Source organism: Agelaius tricolor, unplaced genomic scaffold (assembly GCF_023055355.1).
Source record: "Agelaius tricolor isolate 1412-34295 unplaced genomic scaffold, bAgeTri1.0.p SCAF_7, whole genome shotgun sequence".
In the NCBI taxonomy this organism is placed as follows: Eukaryota; Metazoa; Chordata; class Aves; order Passeriformes; family Icteridae; genus Agelaius; species Agelaius tricolor.
The window spans coordinates 36,754,511-36,778,836 of NW_027269267.1; the positions used below are offsets into that span (position 1 = coordinate 36,754,511).

A 24,326-nucleotide genomic window follows, 5' to 3' on the forward strand; every position below is an offset into this window, starting at 1 on the left:
AAAATCAAATGGCATTTTTATGGTTTTACTTTGGGTAGAGCCTTGACTAGGTCAAACACAGCCCTGGCTTTCCTGAGGCTCTGAGAGCCTCAGCTCTCCATTTGTCTGTGTGCTCAGAGTGGCTGAGTGTGTTGTGCTGGGAATGCTGGTGTGGTGGCCAGCACAGAGCTTGTGTTCCTGAGGCTGCCACCCAGATATGTGGGCTCTGAGGAAGCCCTGCTTCTGCTGCCTTTGGCCTCCTTATTCCTTGAATGCTGTTTTAGCTGTGTTGCATGTTCGTGGTGAAGGATGAGGGTCTTTCAGAGGTGTTTGTGAATTACTGAAGAGCCAAAAATCATATGCCTGGAAATATGGTGGGCGTATGGACTGGTAGTTTATAGTGATGTATGCACATTGTTTTCTGTTTCTAAATACTCATTTTCATGGTTTATATTTCATTGCTGAGAAATCCTGACTTTTTCTCAAATCTCCAGACTTTAGAAACCCCAACACTTCAACAGATTTCGTTTACTGTCAGACGAGGGGAGTTACTGGCTGTGATTGGTCCTGTAGGAGCTGGAAAAGTAAGTCTTAATATTTACATCATTCTATGAGGCTTTTGAGTCTATTAAATGTGAAAACTAGAAGCCTGAAAATACACAGTTCCTTTATGTGTATAATCACACATTCTGCATCAGGGTACTGTCATTCAAGATAGGCCCATGTCCTTTTGCGTGGGGATCTTAGCAGTATTTTGTGTGTTGCTTCGTGACTGCATGACAAGGGTACTAGTGCTTTTCTACTCTTAGCAGTAGTAGTAGAGAGATAGTAGTACTACTACTATCATGGTAGTAAACACTGCCCAGTCTCTGTGATGTCTTTAGTGCAACCAAACTTTTTAATTTTTACTTTTATTTTTTTAAAATCTTTTCCAGTCTTCTCTCTTAAGTGCCATACTTGGTGAGCTGCCTAAAGACAAGGGTTCGATAAATGTTACTGGAAGAATTGCCTATGTTTCACAGCAGCCTTGGGTGTTTTCTGGTACTGTTAGAAGTAATATACTGTTTGACAAGGAATATGAGAAAGAAAAATACGAAAATGTTTTAAAAGTCTGTGCTCTTAAAAAGGTAAGGCTTTCTCTTTGTGTATTTTCTTTCCATTGTTATTTTTACTTTAGTGTTCTTTCAGAGCTGTGGTACAGGCTGCAATGTGCAATATATAGTATTGTTGTAAGTAGCATGTGAAATAACTCCTGTCGCTCATCAGAAATGTGCAATTATTTTTGCTATCCTTGTGTAAGGCATCCTCTTCTAATTCCCAAAGCTTACACTAGGGGGAAGTATAGCATGTGTGAAGCGCTGACAAATTTGGGAAAAGCTGTTCCCTATTATTTTGTTTCATAATTACATTTTAGCCATTTTTAACATGTGTTATGGTAGGGGTTTGTGCAAATGCAGTAAGAGGCAGAAAACAAATGATCAAGCTAGCACTCTTTGTGACTTTGGTTTCATAAATATCCTGTATGCTTTCCTTTGAAATAAATGTTGTGTTTGCTGTATATTATGCATTGCAAACAGCTATCAAAAGAACCTTAGGGCTATGTACTGGAGAACTTGCTGAACCCAAGTAGTTTTAGGAAAAAATATATTTGAAAGGTTTGTGTGCAAAGGAGTTTGTGACATGAGATACAGAAGAGGATTAAGCCAGAGTTGTCAAGAAACAGACATTTTGCTTGGCAGCTAAAAAGGTTTTGTGCAGCATGTTATGATATTTCTGTCAGCAGCGACACAGGTGAAAAGCAGATGGTTACTGTAGTGAATGTTTTTTGCAAGATTTTTACACTTGGCAGATAGAGTTTTAGTGTCTCCTGCTGATAGTCATGCTGTTGTCTAAACTTAAGGCTTTAATGACTTTAAAAGACAGCAAACAGCATTTAAAAAATCCCCACTTCATATTGATGGTAGATTTGCTTCCATAGTTTTCTTGCAAATTTATGTGTCTTATAAAAGCTGTGAATAAGCTTTCAGAATATGTTTTGTAGCTTAATGTAAAACTTCTGTATTTCTTGAATAGGAAATATGATAATATGACATGAAACACTATGTAATTTTGTTGTTTTATCCACAGTCCTCAAGTCCCAAATTAACCAAATCTGTGTGGTGAATGTTGTAGTTATTTTTCCTGAATATATTATAGTAAGAATAAAAACAATGTGGTTTTTATGGATATTAGCAAGATAATTTACCGATAATAGCTCGTGCAGTTTTTATTTTTTGTGACAGTACATTTTATTCAAATAAAAACTAATAAATTTACTGTTAGACTTTTTAGTATTTTATTTGATTTTCTGAATCACTAATAAATATTCCTTGCAAGACTAAGGATAGTAGTGCACTTTCCTCTGGCACAGCTGTAGAAAAAATGAACTTTAGGATCTCATCTATTTTTTCCGCTTTCTCAATTACCTTTTGCTGAAAGTACAGAGTCATAAAGCAACTGCAGATATTACATTTAGTATGAAACCTTATATTTTAATGTGCTACATTAATACTTTCCAAACAAGAAATGCTACATTGAAACAGCTTTGTCAGTGTTTGAAGTTAAAATGATTTAAAAAAATATTTTTATCTGTTCTTTCACATTTGCAGGACTTGGAATTATTGGCGAATGGTGACCTAACAGTAATAGGAGATCGTGGAGCTACTCTGAGTGGGGGACAGAAGGCCCGTGTAAATCTGGCCAGGCTAGTGGTTTTTGCTGTTTCTAAAATTTATAAATTGTCAGATTCCAGTGATTAAAGTAAACCAAGTAAGACTTTGTTATACTGACATTTCTTTAAACCTTTCAGAGCCGTGTATCAGGATGCGGACATCTATCTTTTGGATGACCCACTGAGTGCAGTAGATGCTGAAGTTGGAAGACATTTGTTTGAAAAGTAGGTTACTGCTTTATTTTAATATAAAATGCAAATATTTTATTGTAATCCCTTATCAAAAAATTTGGGAAGGTGTTTCTGAGGAGATGGATTTCTTCACAAAACTTTGTACATTTGCTTTCTGATTCGTTTTTCCCCTACTTTATGTAATTGGAAGATAGAGGGTTTTTTTCTTCCCCTCTATGTTTTGTTGACTTTGTTCTTTATTTTTAAAAGCCCTGTAAAAGTCTGTTTTGGAGATATTATAAATAGAAATATTCTTAAGGGAATATCTGCCATTTTCTTAAGGAAAATACTGAGTTTCATACATGAGTATTGGGGTTTATGAATAATCGGGTTTACGAATATTAGTACTGAGTGAAGAATAAAATGGGGTGGGATTTTAAATCTCTTTTTAGTTTGCTACAACTTTACTTGCTAGTAATAAGCACTTAATTCAACTGGCTAAAGGAGAGGACAGAACTGTCTTAAACTGTTGAATAATTTTTAATTTTGATTCTTGAAATTCCTCTTGGGTAGGTGAAACAGGGCATGTGGCCTGCAGAGTAGACAGCAGAGAGCAGAAATAGAGGGAAAGAGAATGTATAAATTTACTATGTGAGAGAGGGATACTGGACCTTTCCCCACTTCCAAAGAAACAGGAGAGTGTTCATTAAAAGTCAGGTTTCCTTTTCAGTGAGGTTCTTCTTCTCCATCCTTCTGAAACTGACTAATCTAAGACACATAGGTGAGTATCAGAATAATTTGGTTAGTCCCAGCCAGTGTTTTGTCCTTACTTCTTCACAGCTTGCAGCTCTCTATGTTAAAAGGCATAATCTAGAATTTACTAGAAGGAGAAGCTTCTGTTGGTGAAATTCAGTGGTCTTTGGTTCAGGCCTTCAACAAATGTGTTTTGTTTAGCATACTTGCATCCTTTGAATTCCATGCTCCAAATACATGAATTAATTTGGTTTTACTATTGTTCTCTCCTGTCCTCCCCTAGATAATCATAAAAACTTGCAGAAATCTTGCAGAAATGGTCATAGAAATTGCACTGAGTAGCAGTGGCATGAATGTTCCTTTTTTCCCCATACAGGGAAGCTTTTAGTATCTAAATTTGAAAGTTGTACATCCTGTTGATGTTTGCAGTTTCAAATCTGGACCGTCTGAACCCCCTTTAACATGTTGCTTTATTTTACTGATGTTTTCAAAAGGCTATTGTTTGTTTCTGTCTGCTGGTATGGAGTAAGAGTTGTATGATGCATGGGCTTTACGTTCGTTTTTCAGCTGCCACGACTGATAGATGGAGTTCATCACCTCTGTAGTTCACGTGCACTATCAAATTCCTTTAATGCCTGTTGAAGCTTTCTAGGCTTCAGGCTGCTTTTCTGTTTCTGCAAAAGATCTCTCTGCAACTCCAGCATCTGACTGTATCAGTGCCTGAGTTCTGAAAGTGCACTCACCTAAGCTGTTAACCTGTCTCTCCCTGAAGTCTTAAGGTGTGTTCATGAAGAGGGAGATGAGAAAGTACCCTGGTGCCTTGTGAAGGAGGGCAGGCTGCCTCTTCAGCTTGCTCTACTTTCCATGTGAGCTGTGACACTGGCAGTATCTACATTCTACTGCAAACCTGCAAGTGTGGATTTTTGCATGTGCAAAACCATAAAGGAGATAGAAGCCATTGCACTGTGTTTTGCTGATAAGCGTGTGAAGATGAGGAGGAATAAGGAGGTTATCTCAGAGAATTTGAAACTCAGACAAGTAGCTGGGGTTGTTTCTGTACTTTCATTTTTTCTCCACGACTCCAGATCAGATTGAGCAAAACAGAAAGAAGTAGAATGAAAGCATTTTTTAGAAAATGGACTGGGTGGAGTAGTACTGGGAAGGAAAACCAAGCAATGCCTCCCTACACAAGACTTTAGGGGGGATTTTTTACAAACAGAAGTTGTCTTCTGAGACCTTCATGGAATCTGTAAAGGTACTGGGGGTAGTGGGGAGAGCATTATGTTCAATAAGTTGCTTTGAGAAACAAGGCAAGGCATGTACTTTATGCTTCCTGAATAGTGCTAGAAATGTGGAGAAGACAGAGAGCACTTGGGCAAGAATGATTTCTTAGAACATGGTGCTGAGGAATGTCCAAAACACCACTTCATGCAGGCTGCTCCCCCAGGAGTCCAAACCACGAGGCTTAAAACAATGGATGAGATGGAAGAAACAGAGGATTTTTTAATGAGAATCTGAAGTGGATATTGTTCAGTTCACTCACTCTTTTTTTTTCTTGCAATTTTATGTTAAAAGTTTATTTTTTTTACAAGTGTCTAGTCTATGTGTTTACAAAGATAGGTATGTTCCTAGTAATTCCCCAAAGCTATGGCATGTGGGTGGCTGGTTCATTACATTTGCTGCTTTTCTGTATTCTATTCAGCTACTGCAGTAAGTAGTTTAAAATATATAAATACTTTTCAAATGAGAAAGAATGCAAGTAGCACAGCTCCTGTGGGAAAAGAGACCATGATATTATTAATAAAGGACTTCGGCTCTTAAGAATTTCTTCGTGATTCAGACAAGTCATTCTGTGGATGATGGAGTAGATAAAGGCAGTTTTTCAATTAATTCCTCTTTCCTGGTCAGATTCCTTGGAAGGTATAAACTGAAGATTTCCTATTTTTGTGTTATTTGTTGCCTTTTTTCCTGTGGGTTCTTGATAGTTAATAGTAGGCATGCTTCAGCCTTTTTCCAGTGGGGGGTTGCCAGTATAGTTATATGTTTTTTTACATATTTGTATTTGGATATGAAAAGATGCCTTTGTTTTATATTTATTTAAATAAAAATAGCTTTTAATTCACTTTTAAGAAATACAGTATTTTGAGAAAACTCAAGTTTCAAGGTGAGGGACAGCCATCACAGATCTAGTAGCACATTTCTTTGTATGGTGAAGTTTGGAGCAGATGGGGATTTCTAAGAAAATCATTCAATTGCACTTGGATCTCAAGGAATTTCCTACTCTCCCTTTTTATCTATATATTGCTATAGATTATATGATTTCAGATCACTTTTAGATAAAATTGTGTCCCACCTGCAGTATTGACTCAAAAGTCATGTTTTTAAGAGTGAGATTTATATTTTATCAGTCTATTGGGGCATGCCTTTCTCTAGGTGTTGTTACTTCCTGTGTACCTTTTTCAGTGACAGGAGCTGTGTACAAGTCTCAGTTGATTATCAACTTGATTTTTTTCTTTCTTCTCTGTGCTTGTGAGAGTAGACAGAGTTGCAGGACAGTTTAGAAATCTTTTAAAATAAGGCCTAAAAGACCTAAAGTTGTCTTGGTTCTTGGGAGTGGCATGCACATCATTCCTAGTATCCGACAGAGTTCACATAGATAAAGTTCTCAAACACCAGGATCTCTGGCTCAGAAAGTTCCTAATATATGGACTCTGGAGTCTGGAAATGGATGCCAGAGGAAGCATCTCCCTATGTACTTTGTCCAGCCATCCAGTGCTACCTGGTGCCTGGAATAGGTCAATAGGTTTTGTGGACCAGTTGTATTTATGTGTGACTGGGACTTGTCATGAGATGGAGATAAATGATTATCAAGGTAGGCATAGAAGCACAAGCAGCAGAGTAGAAAAAGAGACAGCAGAGTAGAATGTGTAGGGTGTGGGGGTTTTTTGTCTCTGGCAAGCATAGTACTATTTTTTTTTTTTAATTTTGTAAATTTTGAAATGTGCAGAACTAACTGGGGGGTTGTTCTCCCTAAACTGCTTAAATTTAAATGGAAGGGAGAGGAAAACAAATGTAGGAAGTAAATTAATGTAACAAAGGGTTTATGCCTGTGAGCATTTATGCATGTGCTTTAATTTCATTTCGGTGGTTACTTTCATTGAAATGAATATAAGTATTAACTAGAGTAAAGTTAAAATTGCATGTAAACTTCCTAAAAGGAGAGGGAGAAAGAATGGTAAGGAAGAAAGTAGAATCATTAAAGAAGAGACATTTTGCAGAGGTGAAAGAAAGCTGGTTCTTGGAGATAAAAACTTAAAAAAGATTGAAGAAAAACTTGTCTCAAAGAAAAGCAGAACTGATAGGGAAGGAAGAACAAATGAGGATTTGTATGCACGAAGTGCAAAGACTCTGCCTGTGTGTAGGGGAGCACTGTGTTGTTGTAGGCCCCTTTCTCAGTGTCTCCTGCTTCATGCTCTGCACTATCAAAGCTCAAACTAAATATTTTTTAATTCTGTAGCAGTTTGCTGTCAAAGTGCAGTGGGTTTTTCAAATGGATTATAGCATCCTGTTGCTTAAGTTTGTTTACTTAAAATACTCTTTGCTTATTTTTGTTGAATCGGAAGGGTGTAGTGTCTAGAGAGGTCTGTCCTGATTCTGGTATTTCTGATGATGTATGAAGGTCATTGATGGTATATTTTTAGGTGATGGAAAACCAGGCAACGCTAAAGGCAGTTTTGGAAACAGATATTTGTGAAGTTTTGGCTGTGGGATGTGAATTAGTAGGTGCATGCAGCAGGGTGAAGTGCTAGGTGTTGAGCCCATGAAGGTACAACGAGCAGGGAGCAGTAGGGTGGAAAGGAGGTGCAGAGTGTTGTAGATGGCAAACCCAGTATGACTCAGCAATGTCATGCTCTTGTTAAGGAAACGGTGCCTTGGGACTTATGACTAGTACTATATGTGGCATTACAAGTAAAATAATACTCCTGTTATGTTTTGTACATGTAAGGTCTCAGCTGAAATAATGTTTCAATTTTGTGCCCTTCAAAAAATGTATAGACCAGCTTCATACTCCAGTATAGGTAGCCAGGACCATTCAGGTCCAGAGCAGGGAGGCAAAATAGAAAGCTATCTGTAACTTAAAAGAAAAGTCTATTTGGGAGACTTCTTTATTACTTTTATTTGTTTATTCTTTCATGTCTGGAGGAGAAGGACTTCAAGTATGAAGGGACCTTGTACACTGGAATGAACTGGTCTAGGGGCCCTTGGGGATGTAATGGATTGAAATTGCACCAAAGGACTTGAACTTCAGAGAAAAAATTTTAATGGCAAGGGTAGCTTGTCCCTGGAATACATTTTCAAGGGTGTTGAAATTTCTATTTAGCTTAAACATGGAGAAGAACCCATTTAACTTCTGCCAGGAACATTTTTACGTTTAAATTGATTCATAGTTGGGGAAGAAGATGCAACTTTCACAGTCCCTTCATCTCGCTTTTTCTTGTACTCAAGAGAGGCTGGAGAACCTTTGTGTGTTCTCTGTCTGGATCTGGTGTGTCTGTGTGCACAGGTGTGTGTGTGCTTGTGCATGCAATAAATGTGGCAGTGGTGACTGGAGTTGGTGCAGCAGTTAGTCCTGTTGTCATGCATGAAATGTGCTCACAGTCTATGTGCCTCTGAAGAGTAGTGGACAGTCCCAGGGAAGGTGAACTGTCTGGGTTTTAAAAGACAGGTAAAAAGGTTGTGGCAGTGCTGGGCTGGCTCCAGCAGATGTCTGAACTCTTGGCCCAGTTACATCCCCTGCTGAGAAGGCTTTCCTTGGGTTCTCTGTATCATCAGTGAGAAAGGGACACACTGTCAGATTGTGATTCACTTAGAATTGGGCTTTTCACCTGGATGTTGTTCTTCAATTATATAGAGCAGTACTTCTATAAGTAGATGGATGATGAAACTAAGCCTTAGTGAACCAGTTGGAAAAATAAACAATTACGGACTATTTTGGAATGTTTGGGGGTTTTTTTCTTAAATCAGTAATACTGTTTAATTCTCCAGAAGTCACTGTGGCTCAAGTGTTACAGCTGGTCTGAAAGCTTCTCTCAAAGAAGTTACTTTTACTGGCTGTATTTCTCCATAATTTTCCACAGTATCTTGCCTTTCTTTCTCTTTCCTTTAGAATAATTTTTAAAAAATACTCTCTTTGCAATTCAGCTTATGAAATGTACATTTGTTGCAAGAATGTTTAAGACAAATTTAATGAAATGTCTTATTGCCTCTTCTTTTTTTGCAGATCAGAAATAATTATATATCTTTTCCCTTCCTTGAAAACTTAAGAAATTAAATGAGGAACATGTTTTGTTAAGGTTTTATATAGTTTTCGTAAATCTAGTAAGCACGATCATCTTCTTATTTCAAAAACTGAGAAATTGAGTAGAAGAGGTTTTCCAAAAATAAATAAAGTCTTTTAGGACATTTAATTTTAATTACTCTTTCCATCTCTTTGCAGATGTATTTGTCAGGCCTTGCGTCAGAAGATTTCTGTTTTGGTCACTCACCAGTTGCAATATCTCCGTGCTGCAAATCAGATTCTAATTTTAAAGGATGTAAGTGATTTTAATGTCTATACTTATACTTTTTAACTATCCTTTTTATTCTAAGAAAGGAAAAAAAAAAGTTAGGTTTTAATTTTTAGTTTGTAAGTATATTTTCTGTCTACTTACGACTACATATGGTTTTCAAGTTTTACAATTATTAATAAGTTGATTTTTCTTGGAATACCTTCCCTGAAAAATCTGTTGCTGAATTTTGTCATGCATGTAAATAATCTTGCATTAGTAATACTTATTTCTTCAAACACTTTGTCTGGTTTTGAAATAAAAGTTTTAGCCTTCCCTTGCTTCAAATTTAATATACTCTGAGACTGTGTTAATGTTTTGCTTTTGTTCTTGTTCCTTACACTTCGGTGTGAATTAAGAACTGTGTTAATTTTGCAACAAATCAATTTTTAAATTAAGGCTGAGAAATAGTCTCAGATGCCTTTGAGAATGAGTATGCCTTCAGTACAGCTGGTTCCTTCCCATCTTCATTGTACCAGATACTGTGGCAGAGGGGCAATGCAAGGACTGCAGTTGGGGCTTTTTTCCCTATTTTTTTTTTTTAAGGCTGGGTAGTGAAATATTTGAAATTACCTCTGATGCATCACAATGGTGCAAAAAAAAGGGCGCTGTCCCTCTTTTTCTTTCCATTCAGATTGCTTGAAAAATTTCAGTAGCTCTTGAGAAATGAGTTGTGGTAGAGCTGAAAGAAATGTGGACATGGTCAGTGTTGCTCCTTGTAAGGTTCTGTGAGGATCAGAAAATGGAGATGGTGTTTACCCCTGGGATGGAACAATATAAAAAGACTGATGGTTGTGTGTGTGTGGTTTAATAGGTTGTCCTGAAGCTGCATGGCTTGGCATGTCCCACAGCTTCTCCAGGGAAGTGATTCTCCCCTGGCTGTAACTGGGGTTGTTCTCATCCTGTTTGTTTGTTGGCCCTGTTAGCTGCTACAAGGTGACTGGTCAGAGCTTAAAGAGCTTGTTTCTGCTCCTCTAAGTGAGGAACTCCTAGAGGCTTCAGCTCAGTTACTGCAGTGGGATGTGTGCCCAGCAGCTGCAGAACCCCAGAGGTAGCAAGGACTGGTAAGAAAAATTGTCCTTTATGGAAAGTATATAATGAAGGTACTAAAACTTTGTATTGATTGTAGGGTAAAATGGTGGGGAAAGGTACCTATGCAGAGTTCCTGAAATCTGGCATCGACTTTGCTTCCCTTTTGAAAAAAGATGAGGAGGTGGTAGAACAGCTGTCAGTTCCAGGAACCCCCAACCTGAAGTCTGCCCGGAACCGAACCTTCTCGGAGTCCTCTGTCTTGTCCCAGGATTCATCCGTCCACTCACAGAAAGATGGAGCTGTGGAACAACCACCTGTGAGTGCTCAAAGGAAGAGGTGTCTTGATTCTTGTCTGGCTGGTTTTTAACTTAAATTTTGATATGGGCTTACCCTGCAGCATTGGGATTTCAGGGATTACTGAATTGCATTACCAGGTGAGAGCTCGCCTCTGGAGAACCTCCCTGGCTGTGTTTGGCTGGCAGCTCACAGCTCAGCGTGCTGCTGTTCAAACCCAGCAGAGTCAGCCTGTGCAGTTCAGCATCAGCTCTGCTGAGTGCTGGGAGCATTCCTTGTGTGAGTCCAGAGGCACCACACTGTGCTTCTTTCAGCCTGTCCTCTGACAGCAGTGCTTTAAAGGTCCAGTCCCACTGTGTTGGGTGTGTTTGTGCAGTGTTGAGCTGAAATGAACACTTTCCCTGAATTCCTGAGCTCTGGGAAGTGCAGGTAGAAGCTGTGGCTTTATGCAAAGTCTGTGTTTGCATAGCTGGCATCAACATGCCCATAAACATACCCACATGATCTTGAGCTGGCCCTGCGGGGGTGATCCTGGGACACTGCTGCCTTGCTCTCTCCAGCCCTTTGGGTGGTGAAAACAGAAGGCTTTGTAGGGTGCCAGTGTGACTTCCAGGTGCCTCCTTATCTCTTGGCCTGCCCAATGCAAAAGCAACGCTGACGTTTCTGTACCAGAGGTTGCCTTCTGCTGGTGTGTTTGCATTCCCATCAATCAGTGCAGGCTCCCTGTAACGCTGCTAGGCTTGTGCCAGCACTGCATCCATGGAACAAGCATTCCCTGTATGTCCCTGATGATTGTCACCCCTGTGCTGTAGGTCTATATTATCTCTATTTCTTCTCTATGATGAAAGGCAGAGAGATTTAAAAAAAAAAAAAAAAAAAAAAGCTATGGACTTTTTAATGCATTTTTGAGGAATGGTTTTATGCTCCAAAGCAATGAACTTATATTATAATGCCCTAGTGGCAATTCCAGTCTTAAATTCTCTTAAATTTATGGAGGTGTACCAAACTTCTTAGCAGCATCAATACTGTTGAATGGGGATAGGGAGAAGTGGGAAGGTGTGGTGGCTGGAGAAACAAAAAGCGAAGATAGGCTTCTCACCTTTTATGGATGAGTAGTTTGGATTTCTCTTTTCATGACTGTCAGGTCTCATGATTCCACTCCTCTTGTACAGCCATGTCTTGTGGCAACAAAATCAACTGTTACATGTCCACTGAACTGACACTAGTTTTTATATTGCATATACTGTAAAAATTAAAAAAAAAAATCCTGATTTTATTAATTTGTATAGTTCTTTTACCTTCTTTATGCCTGTATCATTTTTCCTTCTCTGTTTTTTAGTGTCCCCCATCCATTGTTTGCTTACTATGACTTCCCATTTGTCATTTTACTTATTTTCCCTATTAACAGATGCTTTGCTCATATTTACAAGGAGATGATTAGAATTTTATTGATAACGTGTACGTCTTGGGTATAGATTGGTTGATTATGGTACATACTTGTAGAAGAGTATTTAATTTAAATGCTTTTCTGGGAAGTAAAGGTTGCCCACATTTGCATTCTGAAAACAGAATCTTCCCTGAGTAAAGGCCTTAATTTCTGGAGCTGTTATGAGTGAATGTAGTATATGAGAAAAGGAGAACCCAGATAGTGGTCAGAGTAAATATTTCTGGTGCTATATATACATATATATATATGTATATATATATAGTGTTATATTTGGTGAGCCAATGCCAAATAAAATCCTTCAAGTGTTGCTTTGCAGAGTAGATTTTCATTATTGGTGCACTGAGACTAATTTTTTTTGTCATAGCTATGTAGTGCAATATTTAACGTTTTTATATGCATAATCACTTTATCTCCTTGTTTAATTGTTTGCTAATTTTGAGCCAAGTGGCTTAGTCTGAATCTGTAACTACAAGGTTGATGGGGTTTATTCTGTGGACTTTCTTTCAGGGTGAAAATGCACTGGCTGCAGTGCCAGAGGAGAGTCGACATGAGGGAAAAATAAACTTCAAAGTTTACAGGAAATACTTCTCTGCAGGAGCAAACTACTTTGTGATTTTTATACTCTTATTATTTAATATTTTGGCACAGGTAAGTTGTTGGAAGCCACAAATAGTATTGACTGTAGTTTGTGATTGTGAGATCTTTTTCCCCTCTATTTTTATTTTTTTTAAATACGCTGTGTACTTGGTGCTGTAATGTTTAGTCTAAAATGTTTGGGTGTTCTTTAATAATTTTGTAGTGTACTCAAGTGTCAGCATGGAATTTTTGGTAGAGCATTGAGAGGTCTTGCAGTGATCCTTATTCCAACAATTTTAATACCTCACTAAGATAATTATTTTGGTGACGACATGGCGTGAAAATTATAAGCCAGTGTACTTTGTTTAGAAAGAGAAGAAAATCATAAGGTGTATAAAAGTGGTGTTAAAAGACAGTCAGAGTGTTTCCAGTTGAGGAGGGTAAAGAGATGTACTGGGTGTGGGAGGACAGAGCCTGACAGAAGTGTTCAAAAAGCAGCTCACCTGTTGGTAAGTGCAGATTATGTGAGAAGTTTAGGTGGAGGGTCACTGTTTAGCAGAATGAGAAAGTAAGGAAGAGCATAGGCAAATATTTTGTGTGATGCAGACTGTAGCAGGTATGTAAATGAGTTTTTAAACAAAGTTATTTACAAACTTAGTGAAAGCAATGGTGAGCTGAGGAAGCTGAGTGAGGATACCTTTCGTGAACCTTTTTTTCTGTTTCTTGCTGAGAAGGCTCAAATTCATTTCATGGAAATGATTTTTCTTGGCTGTTAGAAAATAGTCTGTATATTTTAACATCTTACTTCTTGCTTGTCCTTGAATTGAGTCTGTTGGAAAGATAGCTAAGCAAGATCAGATCTCTGTAGTAGACTGCCCACAACTTCAAATTCACATGAACAGAAGTGTATTTTGAGATAATAACCCTGTTACATGTTTGTGGTCACCTTTTGTCACAGAAGGAAGGTGGCAGAAGGAGTTTTTCCCTCCCTCTCCTCTCTCATCCTCCTTCAACCCTGTTTCTGGTAATTATCTCCTGTAAACACAAATTTCTGGACTGGTAACATCAGAAAGTTTGTTAATCAAAAAGCATTTTGGAATATCTCTTGTAGCAAATTTAGGAACTGAGAAAATGAGTTCTTTAAAGTTCAATTAACATACATTAGGAAGAGCTACTATATTTTGTTTGCTACTAAAGTGTATTGCTTTCCTTTAGCTTGCTAACATGTAAGGTAATTTAAGGTAACTTCTTTCTTTGTAGAGCACCTTCTAATGTGCTTGGCAAATTGCTGCTGGTCTTGAAAGACTGGATGGCATACTTTTCTGAATATGTGATGTTTTCCCAGAGAGCTTGAAAGAATAGCAAGGAAATTTAATTTTCTAATTTTTTTTTAATTTTGTGAGATGATTCTTCTATTTGCTTCTTTTGCTCAAGGTGGCCTATGTGCTCCAGGACTGGTGGCTTTCTTACTGGTAAGTTGGTGATAAAAAGTGGCTGGTTGTTTCTGCCTTTTCAGTCAAGTGCTGTTTGTTTAGTTGAAGAGGAATGGAACCTGCTCTAGAATAATTCAGATCTTCCTCTGACTTCCACTTCTTTTTTGGGGGAAAAAAATTTAAACTTTATGCTAAGTGTAGACTGTAATTGCATCTATTCATGTTGTGATGCATGACAGCATCAATACATGAGATCTTTTGAACTAAAGAATTCAACTAAAGAACTGAATCTAGAAACAGCTAAATGCACTTATTTGATGATGGTTATCTTCTGTGTGCATTTCCACAGGGCAAATCATCAAGAAAAGTTGAATCTCACAACAAATGGAAATAATGGAACAAATGTGCCTGATCTAGACCTTAACTTTTATTTGGGAATTTATGCAGGTAATTGCACATGCATGCATGTGTGTATGTTTGTGTCTAAGAAATATTTATTATCTGATAATAAATTCAGAAATTCATTCAAGAAATGATTCTTGAGAGGTGCAAAGCAATGTGTGGGGAAATGTGATTTCTAGCAGTAACTGAGCAATGTCTTAACAGATTAAAAGCCTGAGTCTTGTTTTCTGATTAAATAGATTGCAATAAATAAAATAAATCTGACAGAAGAAATAGGTTGAATGCAGAGTCTTTAATTGCTTTTGCTGGATTTTGTAAAATAAATCAAGAATTGAGTATCTGAAAAGTCAGTCACATTAAGGTTGGGGTTATTGTCTATATATTAGTAAGTAATTGAGCTAAATCTTCAGTCATTATATGGATGGCAAGAGGGATTAGAAATGGATCTTTGTTCTGTGCTGTTCTAAAACTTGGCATGGCTACATTTCTTCTGAAGTGCCACAGAAAAAGAACAAGCTTTTAAAAGGCATCCTAGATGGGTATGCAAAGCAGGTTGTTAAAAAACATTTCAATATATTTCAATAGGTAGCATTATGCTTCTGAATATTCAGAAAAGGGCGTTGATCCTTGCATTCAGGCATCCAAACATCTTGAAAAACTGCTCTGGGATGTAGTAAAAATTGCCACAGAAGAATCATGTGCATGCTCTCAGATTCTCCTATTTAACACTCTTAGTGATGCACGATTTTGTATGGCATGGTAATTTCTTCATGGAGATGTAAATGGTTGGTGTGAGAAAACAGGTGGAATGCCAGAGGAATATGCATTGAATGTATTCAGAAACATCTCCATGGGTGAGAGAATAGGTGCAGGATTTTTTGTTTAGTTTGTTTTCTGGAATCCACGTGATCTGAGTGGCTGACAGAAAACATTGTGTTTGGCCTGGAATGCAACAATTTAGGAGCCAGATGAACTTGGCTCTTATTTTCTCTGTGTAATGTCTTATTTCCTGAACCGTTCCAGTGGACTGCACAGTGTGATTAAATGTGGCAAATTTCACTTTCTCTAACCAGGTAGCCTAAACCACATTAGTGAGAATTTTATCCTTAAAGGAATATTTTGCTCTAGATAGCAGAACAACAAAAGCTACCTTTATATTGAAACTTTTTGGTGACTTAGTGAGATATTTGCAATTGTTGAACAGACAACATTGACTTGTCTACACAAAATTGTAAGTGGAATTGACAAAGTTATAAAAAGGTAGTACATTTTACAGGAAATACTTAATAATCCAACTTACCTTTTTCTATAATCTCTTAAACAGTATAAAAATTTAATGTTTTTATTTCTGATTATCAATGTTTGAAAAAACAAAATTGCCCACTGTAGTAGTTCCTTCTTAGTCCTTGTTGCTTCTGTGAAACAAAGATTTTGAAGAGTAAAATTGCTGCTAATAGGGAACACTGCTGGCCAGAACTGGGGTGCCAATTCCACACCTCTTCTATAAGGCAAACATGCAAAGAGCCCTTGTCTCTCTCATACTGAGGTTCTCAGCTCATGAACAGGGAAAGCAGAGACAGACCAAGTGAAGGACTTGGAAGCATGTTTTGTTTCCCTTCTCCCCAGCCATTAGGTCTGTTCCAGTCTGTTCTGGGAGGGTTGTACCAACAGCTTCCAGCTGCTTCCAGGCCTGAGTAGAGTTGTACAGAAATGTGGGGTTTCCAGGATTGGTCCATCTCCTTGTGTTGCTCCCAGAGACAGCTGTTAGGAATGGGCTGTGCCACAGCCTCCTGCTTCATGCCTCTCCTGCTCCCTTTTTGCATGACCCAGCTTTCCTGTTTGGGTATGTGCAGTTATTCTTGGAAAAATTGTCTTCTCCTGCCTGGCCTGGAATACAGCAGCTGGGACAAGGCAAAAAAACTCTCATCCCAGCCACCATCTTTTTTCTTAAAAACAGCACCTCGCAGAATGTGAGCAATAAACTGCAAGAAGACAAATGAAATAGTGATGATACCTTTATTTACTCCCTGGGAGGATACAGAAGGAAGCATATGGGATAGCTTAACCATGTCACATAATTTAAAACCTCCCTCTTTCCCACTGTTACTATAGCTGTTCCTGAATTGTGTATGATTTTAACCTGCCCTGAGAATAGGCAAGGTTTTCTGCTGATACTTGGGGTCTAACTTCAGCATGCCTTCAAGACCTGAGGTGGCTATGCTGTTTTCTGAAGCAGAACACGTGGAGCCTGAAAGCTCTGCTAAATGTAAGGTTTAGACCTTCACTGTTCACTTCTATTGACAGGGAATTTGAGCAGCCACATTGGAGATTATGCACAACAAACAGAGCAACAGCAATCTCATTATTTATTTCAGTTTTTTGCCCTGTAGCACCCTTGTCTTGTAAGCAGAGATGTGCCCAGAAGAGAAACAAAGAGTCTGCACACCAGTTCCCTAGAAGGACTGTTTCTTCTCATGGCATAAGGAATGCATCTTACATAGTGTGAAAGACACATAATTTATGTGATTTGTGTGTTTTACAAGGGGAAGAATGGCATGAGTGGTTTGGGCTGATTGGGAGTAACTCAAGGTTGTGTCTAAATAGCCATGTATATATTACTTGTTTAATACCTGCTGGCAAGTGTTGAATCTTCACAGTGACCTGTGCAAGCCACAATCATACATGGCACTGCAAAATGAATTTTTTAGTAACGCTGTTATGCAGAAAGTTTCAATATGCATTTATCTCATGGGTTAACAGACATTTCCTACATTTCTATGAAGTACCAGTTCTTTCAAACAGAAGAAGAGAAGTGGATTAAATTGATTCTGTGATAATAACTGAAGCTAGTGACAAATGTATCTGTGTTCTGCACTCAGTCTGAGTCCCCCTAGGCTTAAGTTTGGATTCTTGCTATATTATGCAGCAGTCCAGAGAATTTGGTTTTAGTGCAATTTTATTTTTAACTTTTTTTTCTTCTGAAAGATTCATATCTTTTTGCAGGCTCTGTTCATGTTTTTTTTATTTTTTTTTTATTTCAGGTTTAACAGTGGCTACAATACTATTTGGCATAATAAGAAGTCTTCTGGTGTTTCGAGTTCTTGTCAATTCTGGTCAGAATTTGCATAACAAAATGTTTCAATCCATTTTGAAAGCCCCTGTCTTGTTTTTTGACAGAAATCCTATAGGTAAGTTTATTATAAAAAAAAAAAAACAACTCAATATTTAATGTATCTCCTTGATTGCACAAATTGTACCATTTCTGGACAATTACAATTCAATGGTATTTTTGCACTTCGGTTGTGTTCTTTTGCTTCTTTTACTTAGACTTTCTAAATCTAAATTTTTACTTAGACACTTCAAATTTTACAGTGTAGTCCTTTTAATTTCAAACTCAGACTGCTTATTGTTGGTTCATCTTACTGTCTTTAAATGCAGCTTACAGAACAATGAATTAGCTGTAGCTTTGTTGTTGTATGTGGACCTGTATTTGCACTGCTGTTCTGATGCAGTTTCACAAGTCTTCCATATGCTGAATGTGTGTGAATGCATTTTGTAAAACTGTGATCCAGATCCTTATGTTCTTCAAAAGAAAGGAGAGAGAAGTGGAGAAGAGTGAAGAGAGTGGGAAGGTGGGTGGTACTGATTGACCAGCCAAAGGTTTGTCTTTTACATGAGAACCAGAAACCTGATGGTCTTCACTCCCTTGGAAAAAAATTGACTCGTTCTCATAGCACCAGAAGGCATTTAATTGTAAGGATATATAGGGATGGCTTTATTGTTTCAGAGAAAACAATAATATTTTCAGGAAATTGATACTTATGTGGAGAAAAGGTTCATGCCCGTGATGTGATGAATGAAATGTATACAATTTAATCTTAAAGAGCACCCCTGTAACTGCAGAAAGGTAGGGCTGTGTTACATGGCCTGCTTGTACTGTGAGTGTTACATGGCCTGCTTGTACTGTGGAAATGTAAGTTCAAGGCCACTTGAACTTACACTTTCCTTCCATAGAAGGGAAGCTCAGGAAATGGGAGCTAGTGAGAGCACATGCATGAGAAGAAATCCTAGTGCTGATGTGTCAGGTTTTCCTCTTCTCTCTTGTGTATGTGTGCGCAGCAAACGCAGTAACTTTGTTTTTGAGCGAATACAGAGTGATCTTGTAAGAATGCCCATAAATCTGGCTCATAATAACAAACCAAGAACTAGAGAGAAAACATCAGCAACAATGTAGAGTAACACCAGTTTGCTTTGTAACACTGTGAATCTCTAATTAGCAGTGCATTGTAAAACTGACATTCTTTAAATCTGCCTGTCGCTGGTATTCACACACTGTTGTGACTTAGATGTGTGTTTCTGTTAATCAACAGATATTTTATAATAGAGGATTAACTTCAAGATGCATATATTTCTTTCCCTTCATCTTTCTTTTGGCCAGGATGGCATGCAAAAGTACTGCTGTTCTGATCTCTGCATTATTTGAAAAAGGAAAAAAGAGAAGAAAAAAGATGACACATGAAACAATGTTCTCCTTCAGAATTGCAGCATTTAGCAGTTCTGAAATCTGTTTTTAATATCTGTATTTCATTGTCTGATTTACATGGGTTTTTTACTGTTTATTTTCCTTTTAGAACTTCACATGCTATTTCTTGCATTGAGGTGGGATGATTTTTTTTCCCCTATCTTTTTTTTTTAATATGCCTATGAAAGACATACTGAAAAGAAATTGAAGTTTTTAAATGTGCTTTTTTCTAGCCTGTGATTGTAATAGCTAAACCAAACTATTAGTTATTATATCCCATATTAGCAAAGCTGATATTGCAATATCAGATCTGTCATTTAAGCATCCAGCATGTTCTCAGTGTTAGTATGAGGTCTCTAAGACCTCACCAGAAGCTGTTGCTGAACTGAATTTTGCTGTTTTATTTATCAAAAAAGAATCAGTAATTAAAAAATGCCATGGCTAGTATTTTTAACACACGCTGATCTGTGTTCCAGAGTTGAGTAGGTAACTTCAATAAACAGACATCCCAGGCTCTTGGTAGTTCTTACTGGGGAAGCAGAGTAGCGAGGAGCATCAGGGAGCCGACATTAGGAAATGGAAATGCATGGTGAATCATGACATGTCTGTCAGCTCCCAACAGTGTAGATCCAATCAGTCCTGGTGAATAAATGAGATGACTTATTTCTAAAAAAATTGTGCTTTGTGAATCAGTTTAGGCATAAGCCCAAGATCTCTCTTTACAGAGTGTATTAGGAATATATGGGGAGGGGCAGGTTGTAAAGGGAATAGTAACTAGCATTTTATCCAGATGATAGAAGAATGTCAATGTATTTTTGGAACCTGGATTACATAGCAGAGAGAGAAAAGGAATAAAAGGACCCCTCTCTTGTCTCCCTTCCTAGCCAAAAATGTTTGTATGTACACAGATTTCACCTTTAAATTCAGCATAGGTCTAAAAAGAACTAAATTTTACTGTATATTTTACACTGGAAGAACCTTATTAATAAATGACTGTCTCTCTCTTTCCTTCTTAAGTGTTTAGCCTAACCCTACTGAGCTGATAATCCTAAGTGACCAAAGTACATTGTCTTACTCAGCATGCAGAAAAAATTGCCATTTATTTATGACTGAAATTCTAATTTATCAGCAGGTATCTCTACAGCATCACTTACACAGCTGTTGTGAAAGCTTGATGGGTAGTTGAACCGTTAGTATTTTGGATTTTATTACACCTGACTTCTCTGCATTTGTTCATAGAAGTTATTTTTTTGTGTGTAGAATTTGGCTCTCTGGAAACTTCCTTTGCTCTTTTACCCACATCCCAGTAAGGGAATGACATGAATGTCAAAGTATCTGTAAAGTAGGAAGATGTGGACATTTTCTATTTCATAGTGAATGCTTTATATATTGCTCTTCACATGTCAGTTGCAGGAATAAAAAGGGGTTGATTCCTGTGCCTGTCTAGCACAAGAGGGCAGCATGATCTGTTTTATCCCAGTTGAGCCTTACAGAGGCTTCTTAGAAGGATAACAAAATTCATCTGTTGTGTTTTTAGAGATGATATTTGAGGAGTAAATTTTCAACCTCTCCGCTGAGCAATAGTACTGTGGTTCCATTCAGTTGTCTTAATTGTCTGCAAGAATAGTATTTTCTCCTGATCTTTTACACAATAAGCTTTTCAGCTTCATGTAGTGCTGAGTTCAGGAACTTTTTTCCTTTTGGAAATAGTGGCCAAAAAGTCAGATAACCCTCTAGAGTCACAAGACTCCCACCAGCGAGACCTTCTTCAGCCATTATTCCTTTTAATTTCTTTTCCAAGATATTTGTAACACTTCAAAACAGATTTGTTATAAAGCTATGTGAAAGGGACCTGGACTTCAGCAGCAAAGACTTGATTTGGGACTTGGCTCTTTTGAAATGAATTTCTTATTGAATAGTTCAGATGATCCTACTTTTGACAAGTTTCAGGATTTCAGGATTTGATTCAAGATTATTTGCTTAGCTTGTAAATGAATTGTTCTTTTCTGGGATTTAGGGACAGAGATTAGAGAAGTGATGCTGATGTGTAACTGCATAATTTTCAGTTATGGTGGTTCTAGTGTAAATTCTGTGTAATTTTGAATTTCATTGAATTTAGGAAGCTGAAACCTGCTTCTGCTTTGCTGATGGGTGCTGTAAGAAGGAATGGATGATATGCATTAATTTGTTCAGATAAAACAGAAATCTCTTCCCCTTCTAGAGAATCTGCCTGAAATTTAAATTGAACCAGAATCACTACATAAGTAATTTTTCTTTTTCTTTCAGCAGCTTTTTCTTTTTTTCCCCCCAAATTGTATCTCCTCAAACTGTTGGTTCTGACAGTTATAGGAGGAAAAGAAATATTTTGGCAGACCTTGCAGCATTTCTGGTCTTCTTAGAAACAGGAAGCACTGAATTGTATGATGTTTGTCCTTGACCTGTTAAATTAACAGATTTTTTTTTTCCCTCTACAAATGCATTGTGGAAGCATTAAATAAACTTTGATCCCTTTGGGTACTTACCTAGACTTTGAGATTTGACCAGGTTATAGAGAGAAATACTCTTTTTTTGGTTTTGGCAGCCAGAAATGGCACGCTGAACTGATAGCTAATAGCAGCACATGAAAGCAAACTCCAAATATAAAAAGATTAAAATGTGAAAGAAAGCTGTTGTTATAATGAAGTTTGTTTTTCTTTAAGGCATAAGGATTTTAATTATAGTGTTCATAAGTCAGCTGCTGAAATGCTTATAATTTGAAGAGAAAGTTTCTTTATAGGATTAAAAACATGTTCATCAGTGCACAAACGACTATCTGCATTTTATCTGACAGAAGTGTCAAATGGGCAATGTTGTTACAGTGTTTCAACCATATAATATTTGCAACGAATATGGTATTTCAGCAGTCTGAAAATTACAATGCTGATAATGAGGTTGTTAAATTATACTTTATCAGATGGATAGTGAAACTGCTCTAGTTAGTGTACATTAATGTATGCTTGTTCACACAAGTGATTCTGCTGAACAAGTAGCATGTTTAAACAAGAAATACTGGTCTTAAACTGTGTGATTTACAGTAGGTGGTGTTTTGGCATATCATGCAGTTAACAAGGCAAAGCTTCATGTTAAGATACTTCGTTTGTGGTCTCATTCGTCAGTGATATAAATATTCAGTAGCAATGCCAGGAAATGTATTGTATTCCTATTTGACTCAATGACTCAATTGCTTTCTTTATTTCTTTTTTTTTGGAAACAAGATCTGTCCTATCTTTCTGATGCAGTTTTCAGATATATCCTTGTGGTCAAGATGAATTCTGCAGGGTTGTGAAAAACTGTACCAGCTCTTTTGACAGCTTTCATGTTCTCTTAAGCTAATACAAAAAAATGCATTGTCCTTAAAGCAGCAGAGGCTTTGTTTTTGACTCTCTGTGCCAAGCTCTAAAGGGCATTCACATGTGCACAGGTTTGTTAGTTTATGTTGAAAAAGAAGTCCCTATAGAACGGCCTTTTGTTGTAAAATAAAAACACAGATTCTCTCTTCCGTGTTGGTAATCACTTGCATTTGTTGTTATTAAGATGGCAACACAATGGGTTCCATCAATCATCAAGATCCTTAACAACCACACAACGTTGTAAATATTATGTTTGGGTGTTTGAGTGGAACAGCTCGTCACTGAAGTAGGTGTGGTAATTAAAACCTGTTAGGTTGCTACATGTGTTAAAGAAAAAACCCTTTAATGTTTTTTTCATATAACAATGGCGATATGTACTTTAAATCTTATCAGGGCGTGATTATTACATGATATTTTATGGGAGTTGCTCATTTACTGTTAATATTATCATGGCTTTGTTAAGAGTTTAAATAGTCTTATGCTTCCATGTGTTTTATCACCATTATGATTCTGTCAAGAGCTGTACGAAGGTGATTGCTATAGGAGTAGTCTTTAAAGTCAGTAAATGGCACTCTGGAGTTATGTTTACATTTATTATCTATTAGCGTAACTCGATTCAACTCTATCCTGTTCTTTTCTGCAATAATAATTGAATGAAACTTGGCCATAAAGCGATGAGACAAGCCCATTACATTTTCAGTTCACCGAGTCAGAGCTCACCCCATTTATGCCTACTATGGGAGATAAAACTAAAAGCTTTATGGAAAAGCTGTTTGTAGGAGGGGATGAGCCATTATTTGACAGGGAAATAGCGTGAAGCTTGCGCTGACAGCCACTTCCAAGTGCAGCCTCTTGCTTCCCTGGCACAAGATTCCGCGTCCCTTCGTAGGGATTTTCGATCTTCTTCATATTAAGATCGCCTGGTGGGGAAAACAGCCTGCTGTGAAACTCATTTCTGACCATATGCTGACCTGCCCAGATACTGCAAAGTCTAGTGTTTTCATTTACTTAAGCAGCTACAGAGAGAGCTGCTCTCGCCCCACCTCAGCCGAGCAAAAAGGAGGCATGGAATGTTGAGCAAGACAGGGAAGCCTAATTAAAAATACTGGCTTTAGAAGACTGCACAGAAGCTGTTCAGAGACATCCCTTTCCTGCAAGTGTAGCTGGAAAATAAAAATGAAATTTTGTTTTAGTCTTGCATAGCTGGCATGCTGTTTTGGGGAGATTTGTGGCAATGGAAAACTAAACGTTGGTTGGAGACACTTGAAAACAGAGGGAGAGACTGCTGTAATATTGATGGAAAACTGCAAGGGGCTTAAAAAGAGGGCCCAACTGAGGTGATGCAGCTACAAATAAGCTTTTAGAGATAATCCAAAATGGAGAATTTTTTTGTTCTTTTTTGTTTGTTTGTTTTGATAATGCTATTTTAAATATGTAACCCTTTTTTGCTATTTTTAATCTGTTTATAAATTGTGGAATGCTGCTAGGACTACTGTGGATAGTGGGAACTGGAGGTGCCACATGGATAGAATGTCCTCTCTAGCTGTTCATGGATGCCTATTTTAGATGGAAATTAACATCTCTGAGAAATGAGGAAAAACTTATCAAAACTCACTTCATTCAACCTTGGAACAAGGCATAAGCATTTCCAAAAATAAATTACTTTGGAGAAGAGCTGGGCAGGGATGATGAATAGCCAGGTAGTGAGACCACCTATAGGGAATGTGGGAGAGGCAGTCCAGCTCTTCTCCCCCTCTGGTTCAGTGTGAGCTTTGTGTGGATCCCTGACCCTGGGTGACAGCCGTGCACATCGGGCTCTTGGCTGTGCCATAGCCTTCCACTGCTGTCCCTTATGGACACACAGACACAGTTAGACCACTGTGCTGTTTGCAGAAAAACTAGCTTGCTTTGATGGGGTGTTTTGGGTTTTTTTGCTTAATCCGAGTAGCTGGAAATTAAAATGAAACAAACATTATCACGGTGCAAACTCATTTCATTAGCACTGTTCTGCT

At 37.7% G+C, this 24,326-nt stretch overlaps 1 protein-coding gene across 4 annotated transcripts in view; it reads left to right on the plus strand.

Annotated features, from left to right (window-relative positions):
- The window catches only part of ABCC4 (ATP binding cassette subfamily C member 4 (PEL blood group)), a 142,078-nt gene that overhangs the window by 34,831 nt on the left and 82,921 nt on the right, over positions 1–24,326 (plus strand). For all 4 annotated transcript variants that reach the window (XM_071430971.1, XM_071430973.1, XM_071430972.1 and 1 more), the window contains exons 10-19: positions 474–563; positions 915–1,106; positions 2,628–2,722; positions 2,828–2,914; positions 9,111–9,207; positions 10,349–10,567; positions 12,500–12,640; positions 14,003–14,040; positions 14,351–14,448; positions 17,445–17,591. In XM_071430971.1, the coding sequence (XP_071287072.1) occupies positions 474–563; positions 915–1,106; positions 2,628–2,722; positions 2,828–2,914; positions 9,111–9,207; positions 10,349–10,567; positions 12,500–12,640; positions 14,003–14,040; positions 14,351–14,448; positions 17,445–17,591 (1,204 nt within the window). The remainder of the gene's footprint in view (positions 1–473; positions 564–914; positions 1,107–2,627; positions 2,723–2,827; positions 2,915–9,110; positions 9,208–10,348; positions 10,568–12,499; positions 12,641–14,002; positions 14,041–14,350; positions 14,449–17,444; positions 17,592–24,326) is intronic.